General features: G+C 39.6%; 1 protein-coding gene across 2 annotated transcripts in view; it reads left to right on the forward strand.

The window, feature by feature from the left end:
• Positions 1 to 3,991: 3,991 nt before the first annotated feature.
• The window catches only part of G6PC2 (glucose-6-phosphatase, catalytic, 2), a 12,281-nt gene continuing 6,899 nt past the window's right edge, over positions 3,992 to 9,373 (forward strand). Inside the window, exons 1-3 of one of the 2 annotated variants that reach the window (XM_006867012.1) lie at positions 3,992 to 4,296; positions 5,129 to 5,238; positions 7,829 to 7,940. In XM_006867012.1, the coding sequence (XP_006867074.1) occupies positions 4,079 to 4,296; positions 5,129 to 5,238; positions 7,829 to 7,940 (440 nt within the window). In that variant the 5' untranslated portion in view covers positions 3,992 to 4,078. The remainder of the gene's footprint in view (positions 4,297 to 5,128; positions 5,239 to 7,828; positions 7,941 to 9,373) is intronic. The other variant, XM_006867013.1, reaches the window with a different exon arrangement.

Consider the following 9,373-nt stretch of genomic DNA (forward strand, 5'->3'; position numbering starts at 1 on the left):
GCACATAACAACAACAACATGTAGGGTTCCCAGGTTTGAATCTGGGATGGTGCGCTTTAAGTGCAGTCACCACACCTCTGTCAGTGGTGGTTCGTGTGTTTAGAGTGGGGATGATTTCAGCAGAGCTTACAGACTGAGACAGACTAGGGAGAAAGATCTAGTAATCAACTTCCAAAAAGCAACCAACTATAACCCTATGCATCATGAAGGGATGGGACAGGAGCATGCATTGAAGCAGGAAAACTCTGTGCGGGTCTGAGAAAACCCCCATTCTGGCACTGAAGATTAAAGGGAACTTGCTGCAGACAATCTGGTGTGCTTGCTGGTGACCACCTGGGTCCACTTGATGAGTGGAAGTGTGAGAGGGAGTACAGCAATGAAGACACAGAAGAAAGATGCAAAGACAGGCAACTGGTCTGAGGTTTAAGGAGTTGTGTGGATTCCAGAGCCTACAGACACTGACCTAGCCCAGGAGGGTTAGACAGGAGGGGTAGAAGAGAGAGAGAGAGAGAAAATGGGCCAGCTGGTCGGAAGTGCAGTGAGGTATGTATGCACTCCCAGCTTACAGCTGGTACCCATTTGATCTAGTTTGGAAGGCTAGTAATGAATTGACTAGAACTTGACCAAGAAGAGAGAAAGGTGTTTGTCGCTGTGAGCTGTTGTAAATGGCTGCAGTTTGATGGCTTGTTCTGTATTGCACTTTGCTTATGGATGCTGATGCTCAAAGTTCCAATAGGAATGGAAAACTCTTCACATCAAGAAACATGCTTGTCACCTCAGAGTACAGGGTTGATTGTTGTTGTTAAGTGTCATTGAGCTGATTCCAACCAACAGTGACCCTGTACAGGGTTTCCCAGGAGCAGCTAGTGAGCTTGAACTGCCAACCTTACAGTTCAAACAGCTTTACAGTCTGGAGCATTAATCCACAGCGCCACACCAGGATACCTACAGTGAGGAGGTGATGAAGGCATGAAAGTGCTGCCTTACAAGCTTTCACAGATGTGCTTACAATTAAAATGATTGTTATGGGGAAAGTTAATACTTCAAGTATAAAGGGCCCAATGGCTCCAAGAACCAGGATGTGGCCTGCACTGTAGTGAATTACTTTATACTGACTTCTCTACTCAAGTCTAAGGAGCTCTGGTAGTCTAGTGGTTATGAATTGGGATGCAAACCTTAAGGTCAGCAGTTCGAAACTACCAGCTGTTCCGCGGGAGAAAGATGAGGCAGAAAGATGAGGCTTTCTGCTCCCATAAAGATTTAAAGCCTCGGAAACCCTGTGCAGGGTCTTTATAAGTTGAAACCAACTCCACCGCACATAACCACCACTCATAGTCTAGGAGCTCTGATAACGTAGTGGTTACGAATCGGGCTGCCAATCTCACTGTCAGCAGTTTGAAACTACCAGAAGTTCTGCAGGAGAAAGATGAGGTTTTCTGCTCCCATAAAGATTTACCGCCTCGAAACCCTATGCAGGGTCACTATGAGTTGGAACCGACTCCACAGCACATAATCACCACCACCACTCAAAGTCTTTGTTTCCAGATTGGTCTGTGGGAGAAAATGTGGGAGAAGATGCTGATAGGATTATATGATTCAGCTGTGATTTTTAACAGGGTTCATTGTAATTGTAAAAGGAACTCTAAACATGGGTATCCAATGAGCCATTTGCAAATCAAGAAGGGGGATTCATCAAGGAGGAATAGACAGGAGTGGTGTATACCCTTTGGGCCCTGAGATTGCTGGACACTGAACCTCCTTGACCCAGGGACAGAAACCTATGACACTGGAGGAGTGGCAGAAGAGTGGCAAAAGTGCAGTTACAGCAGAACACAGAGTCAGAGCACCTGACAGAGTTGTGGGCTTCCTAGCCCCCCAAAAGCAAGTAAAGCTGAGTGGGAGACTTGCTTGCAGAGTGGGATTCCTCCAGGCACTTCATTGAGGAGACATTTGCTGACCCACAGAACTAGAGCTGAGTGTCTTCTAGCTCAGGCTTATAGTGGAGTAGACTGTTCATTAGATACTTATCGGCAGAAGTTAAATGAGCCTTGTTGCATTACCTGAGTGGGGCAGGAGCCAGACAAAGGGACTTTGGGACTGAAAGAAAGATATACCTGCAGTCATGGCTGAGAAGAGGCTGTCCTGAATGGAAGAACTGTGAGCTGAGCATTTCTGACCCTGCATTGTAACTGGGATAATGCGCTGTACTGCAAAGTTGGTTTGAACCACAAAGTCGGTGGTTCAAGCTCACCAGACGCTCCTTGGAAACCCTATACAGGATTGCTATGAGTTATAAATGACTCCACAGCACTTAACAACAATGATAACTTCCCTAACAAACCACCTATGTGTGAATATGGTGTCTCAGTTCTGTGTGGACATTGCAATGATTTCTCAAACCCAGATGAAGAGAGCGCTGTGGGAGGGACAGTGGTGTCAGAACTGGTGAAGAAGATTGGAGCGTAGAGGCGTGTCTAACCTCAGCCTCATAGGAATCAGCTGTGAGCTGATGCCGATGTGGAGTCTGATTCCCTTTCCCCCTTGGGAAAAGCCCAAGGAGGTCAGATGATCCCCCACATACACACACAACATGTTTTAAAAACGGATGTACAGCTAACAGCAATAAGAAGCTTCATCCGTGTTGACTTTTTTAAAGGGCTTACGGTTGAAGGGAGAACAGGTCATGATTCCTAACCCTAACTGCACATTAGAATTGCTTGGGAAGTTTTCAAACTAGCAATCAAGACTTGTGCAAGAGAAGCAACAGAGTCTGGAAAGATACTGATAGATACTGGAAGATACTGGATCCTCACAACAATGGAGCCCAGCTGTTAAGTGATGGGGCAGGACACCCACAAGAAGGTCATTGTGAGATCTATAGCTGTTAAGAGGAGTGTGGCAGGGCAGGTTAGGAGTATGCGCTGGACTGCAGGGTCGGTTTGAATGCAAGGTTGGTGGTTCAAGCTCACCAGTCGCTCCTTGGAAACCCTATACAGGGTCGCTATGAGTCACATCTAACAAACAAACAAAAATGACTGTGAAGAAGACCACCAGCAAGGAGGCTGTGGTTAGCAAAGACAATTAAGTCAAACTGAATGATCTATAACTATGACTGTTGCTTAGCTCCACCCTTGGCCACACACAAGGTGAAGCTTAATTGCCTTTATACTAATCCTCGTGGACGCAATATCTATTTCTAAAACGAGCACCTCATTTGACCTAGATCTCTAGTTCTTTACACTGTCTTCCTTTTTTTTCCCCAATCTACGTGTTTGTTTTGGTGCTTCCTATTTGTGTCTACTGAACAATCTGTATTCAACCATTTTTTCCTGTTTGTTCAAAAGTCCTTTGAAGTCTACTCTTAACCTTTTTGTCACAGGAGTGACTAACTCCCCAGTGCTCTCAAGTGTATACTCAAGTCAATAAAGATATAACTTAGTTCTACTACATTTCTATTACCTGAGTGACTTTCATCTCTGTCTCCTGCCTCATTGTCAAAAGATAACACATATTGCATGGATTCCCTCCCCATTCCATCCGTATCATTCTGTAATCAGAAAATGATCTGCCATATCATAAATGATTCGTGTCCAGATATTTAGTTAACCATTTTCCTCAAAGGCCCAATAAAACAGTTGGAGAGCAACAGTCTATTTAAAATTCAAATGTGTGGCTCTGAAGACTATTTGACATGCAGTCATTATTTGCATAGTGTCCTAGCCAAGCATGAAAGTGGCTAATGGCTGCCCTTGAAAGAAATGAACTGTGTAAAAAATTTCAAGCAAACATGACCCAACTGTGCACACATAAGGGAGGTTGTATAAGAAACTCACTGGGTTTATACCCAAATTGCCCCTCAACTTGCCACAGATCAGCATAAACTTCACCTCTTTGCCATCAATTAAAACCGTGAACAGATGAACTTTTCAGCAAGGACAGCTGAAGTGCCTTCTCTGCAGATGGTCAGCATCACATGTTGTAGTAATGGCTGGACACGCCATAGAGGTACCGTACAAAAACTGTGGGACTCAGAGCACTTAGCTCCCGGCACTGTGTGTTTAGCATTCTCTTCTTCCAGATGGATTTCCTTCATAGGAATGGGATTCTTTTTATTCAGCATTTGCAGAAGGATTACCGGGCTTACTATGATTTTCTAAACTTTATGTCCAATGTTGGAGACCCCCGGAATATTTTTTCTATTTATTTTCCACTTTGGTTTCAGCTTAATCAGACAGTTGGAACTAAGATGATATGGGTAGCAGTCATTGGGGATTGGTTCAATCTTATATGTAAATGGTAAGACTTCTGTGTTTTTGTTTTTCAATTTTTCCTAAAACTTAACTTTGTGTGGCTTTGTCTTAATTAGATTTCAGGTGTGTGCAATTTTACTTGGGCAATCTTTCAAACATACCAGTTATTTGGTATACCTAATTTATAAATAGAAGTTAGAAAAAGCCTAGAAATATATCATTTATCTGACTTACAATAATTAAATTTCCAAACCCTGTAACATATATGTATGTGATAAACCAAGAGGTTGGTAGTTAAATATTGTTGTTGCTAGGCACTGTCAAGTTGGTTCCAACTCATAGCCACCCTATGCACCCTAGGAAGCCCTGTCCTGTCCCATGCACCAGCCTCACAGTTAAGTACATTTAAGCCCATTGTTCTTCTCACTGTGTCATCCATTGTGTTGGGGGTCTTCCTCTTTTCCACTGACCTCCATTTTACCAAGCACGATATCCTTCTCCAGTGATTTGTCCCTCCTAATAATATGTCCAAAGTATGAGAAACAAAGTTAAATGAACAAGCCTGCAATGACAGTTTTATGATTCCAAGGACCGATTTGATATTCCCAGTCTAAGTACCTAAAATCCCCAGTGACTTCCCTAGTGAGAAAATGTCTCTGTTCTTATGAAAACATTTGGATGTGCCAACATCCCAAATGAGTGTACCGTCCTCCCAGTGAAAGACCTAGACGAGAACCTAAGTACCGTAACATTCTCTTAATCATGAGCTTTGCCCGTTAATCTTCTGCTTGAATCATTTTATAAGAGAGAATAGCTAGTCTTTAATTAGTATCTGAGTATATAAATATATGTGTGCATTTGTATTTCTTTACATACAGGATCTTATTTGGTCATCGGCCCTACTGGTGGGTCCAAGAAACTCAGAATTATCCAAACCACTCAAGACTATGTCTTGAACAGTTCCCCACTACGTGTGAAACGGGACCAGGTAAGATATTAAAACAACTGTACGTTACTGAAGGTATTCCAACATAGAGTGATTACGTATAATTATCATCTAGTAATTGATATTATGTAAAGTATTTTTTTTAAATGTCCAGAGTGAGGATGTTAAAGGTTTATAAACATCAAAATTGTTAATAAGAAATAAGATATGCTATGAATAATCATGTTTTATTTTATTTGTGAAAAGGTAGGTTAGCAGAATTGCCCCAAATGATTTTATATTATGTATTTACTTAATGGAAGAATGTAATGGTTTAATATTTAAAAACAAAAAAGTTAGCTAGAACAAATTCCTGATATTAATAAACTGTTCATTTATCTGATGCAGAAAAATTTGCAAAGTTATTATTGTATGTCTTATAAGAGTTCCACAAATGAGGAAAGAATAAAGTTTTCTGTAAGAAAGTAAGAATTTTGTTCTTACTTCAGTGTTGTTATCATTAGTAAAAATTATCTTTCGCTTTAGAATAGTCTCTTTAAACTTCCATGTGTTTAGACTTCTTGAGCCACTTACTTTTTTGTTATTAGATTCTGTTAGAGTATAAAATCTTTACTATGGAATGTGAGTCTAACACTAAAAAGTTTTGTTTTGTTTTTGAAAAATATATCAAGGAAAATTGCATACTGTTATAAAATATATAAAATTGTGTTATGTTGTACCTTATTATAGATTGTTACATGGCATAACATTCTTTCCATTTGACATCCTTTGAAACTAACCATGAATATAGTGAGATTATAGTAATATAGTAAGTATATAGTGAATATAGTAAGATTCTGATGGATTTTGAACCTCTTTCTTTCTGCGCCCATAAAAGTATACCAACATCTATTATATTATTTATCATACTGTACTCTATTTCTTTATACATGTGACTCCTCCAGTAGACTGTGAGTTTCATCATATTAGGGGCCATTTATATTTTATCTGTTGAAACCAATGGAAGGATGGATGAATGGATGCTTGGTTTGTTGGATGGATGAATGGATCCCTTAAAACAATTGAAATGCTGTCTGTCTAGCTCAGTATTTTGCAGCATGTGCTGTGTCTTATGAGACATTTTGGGGTGGGTGGGGAAGGGGATTGTTACATTTATATACATCCCTTGAAGATTTACAACTCACTTAAAAGACTGAAAATTCTCTTAGTGCTTTTCAAAAACAGATTGGTGTTTGCTCTGAATGAGTCTGCATTGATGAAATAACATCAGAAATAACATCAAAGTAGATTTAAAAAATATCAAGCAACTTGGGAAAGATTCTGGGAGCAGAAAAGCTACCTGTATGCAGGCTTCTTCTGGTAGGGACTATTGTTATCAGTTGCCATCGAGTCAGCCCCAACTTATGGAGACTTAGTCCTGGTGTGGTGCTGTAGGCTAAAAACTGGACCACAAGCTCTGTTTGAACCACAAGGCCAGCAGTTGATGAGTCTGAACCAACTCTATGGCACTTAACAACAGCACCAACATCTAAACAAAATGGTTTCTGGTTTTGTATCTTCTTCATGATCATTGGTATGTTTGATTAATGGATGTCTGCTGTTGTTGCTTATCATTTTGAGTCATGCCACATCAGTAAATGAAGGCCACAAAGCCTTTAGTCCATCTGCGTCATTAAGGTCTATGTTGAGGAATGTCTTCCAGCCTGTTGAGGTACTCCAGCACTGAATCAGACAATAGTCTATGGTGAGCCATATGTTTTTCCTTGACTGGTTTTTTGGAAGTAGGTCACCAGCCCTTTTCTTCCTTGGCTGTTTTAATCTGGAAGCTCTGCTGACACCTGTCCATTATGTGTGACCCTGCTGGTATTTGAATTACCAGTGGCTCAGCTTCCGGCATCATGCAGCCGCCGTGGTACAACAAACTGAGAGATGGGTGGTGGATGTATGTCTCCTTTTTGTAGTATCTCCTCATTCTCCATTTCACAACAAAGGTTCCCACTGAAAATGGGATCAGGACAGGCATTGATGAACCTACTCTATTTAGTAGTCATTTATTAGTCCGTTGGTAAGTCTGGAAATGCCACAATATCCTTGATTTTTCAGCCTAAGGAAAATCAACTGATTCATGATCCAATATGAGTATTTTATTTTATTTTTTCAATTAAAAACAATCAGATGTGAAGTAGGTGAAAGCTTTTCAGCAGGTTTTGTTGCAATGATCTGAGTTCTTAGTTAGCATCGAATATTTTGATTTTCAGAACCCAGTATGCTTAAAAATCTGAAAAACATTTAAATAGTGTTTTTGAGGCTCAACTTGGCAATTTTCCTTACTTCTAGCCTTTTTTTTCCTCCTAACTTTTTATTGTGAATTGAGTGGAGGTTTACAGATAAGATCTTCTGCCTTACATTCAACAAACAATACACTTAGTTTTATCTCAATGATTGCAATCCCCTCTGTGGAAAAACAGTCATCTGCTTTCTCTCTACAGCCTGTATACCCATAAAAGTATGCATGTGCCTATTTTCCAAGTGATTTGTAACTTTCATAGTTAATGTGCTGTCCTAGTGTCTGTTGCTGAGATCCACACTTCATTAACTGATGTTCAAATGGATGGACACTTTGTCGTTGCAGGAAGTCCATCTGGCCATGCAATGGGCTCATCGTGTGTCTGGTACGTCATGGTAACGGCTGCCCTGAGCTATGCTGTCAGTCGGATAGATAAATCGTCCATCACTTTGCACAGGTCAGTGCGGCTCCAATTTCTGTGGCATTGGGATATGTCAACTTGGAATTCTGAAATACTTTTTATCAAAAAAAAAAAAAGAAAGAAAGAAAATCATTTTAATGTAATTTTAGTTGTTGAAATGTGCTGATTCTAATTTGAGCCCAAATAGAAAAATGAAAAGAAAATTAATATTTTGGTTTAAGGTGATGTCCTAATTAGCTTACACCTCTTGCCACATTATAGAGTTGGAAATGTTTAATTGATTAATGGCTTGTTAAATGTGCCTTTGGGTTTCTAAATACAACAATAATTTGGAAATTTTATAAATAATTCATCAAAAATTATCTAAGGTATTATATTTGCATGCACTTTCCCTTGCTTTAAGAATAACTGGAAGCTTTGATAATCATCATTCCCCTTGAATGCGTCAGTCTATTTAGCAAAATTATGTTTCTTTCTTTCAAAGGCCAACATTTTAGTTATTAATAACAAATTCTAACATTAACAGCTATGCAAATCTTTAAGCTACAAACATGGAAGCAAAGCTCGATTTGAATGCTAATAAATTTCTTAATGCCTAGAAATATGATTTTAAATTACTCATTGTTTTTTGTTTGTTTTTTATTGGTGAGAACTGGGCTATTTTCTTATCTTCTTTCCTGAACTCTTCTATCACAAGAAGAACCCTGAGCACTACTCATGATAAACTGTTTGACTACTTGATAGGAGATATGTCAGCTAATCTCTTTAAAATAATATATAACATGTATTTTGGGTCCTAAGGATCTTTGGTAGCATAGTGGTAACTATTCGGGCTGCTAACCTTATGGTCAACAGTATGAAACTACCAGCAGTTCTGCAGGAGAAAGATGAGGATTTCTACTCCTGTAAAAATTCACAGCCTCAGAAATGTTATGGAGGGTCGCTATGAGTAGGAACCAACTCCACAGCACACCACCACCACTACCACCATATCGGTCCAGGTATGGCACTGTAGGATAAGTACTAGACCATGAGCCACCAGGTGATTCAAAGTCACCAGCTGCTCCTCAGAAACCCTCTTCAGGGTCAATATGAGTTGGAGCTAACTGTGTGGCACTCAACAACAACAATCATTCTATAAAAGTTCTTATAAAATATAAAATAAAAAAATTTCCAAGATCCATCAATATTCCACTTTTTAGAGTTGTTGTTGTTGTTAAGTGTTGTTGAGTTGGTTCTGACTCATAGTGACCCTGTATAGGGTTTCCAAAGAGTGGCTGGTGAGCTTGAACCGCTGAACTTGTGTTCAAACTGAACTTGCAGTCCAGCACATTACCCCACAGCACCACACAAGGATTGGATAATATAATTAATAACTGACCAAAGAAATTTGGACATTTTCAAAGTTTTTTCTAATGAGTCATTTGAGTTATGGTGTTGGAGAAGAATATTGAAAGTATCATGGGCTG

The sequence above is a fragment of the Chrysochloris asiatica genome, unplaced genomic scaffold (assembly GCF_000296735.1).
Source record: "Chrysochloris asiatica unplaced genomic scaffold, ChrAsi1.0 scaffold00099, whole genome shotgun sequence".
Taxonomy (NCBI): Eukaryota; Metazoa; Chordata; class Mammalia; order Afrosoricida; family Chrysochloridae; genus Chrysochloris; species Chrysochloris asiatica.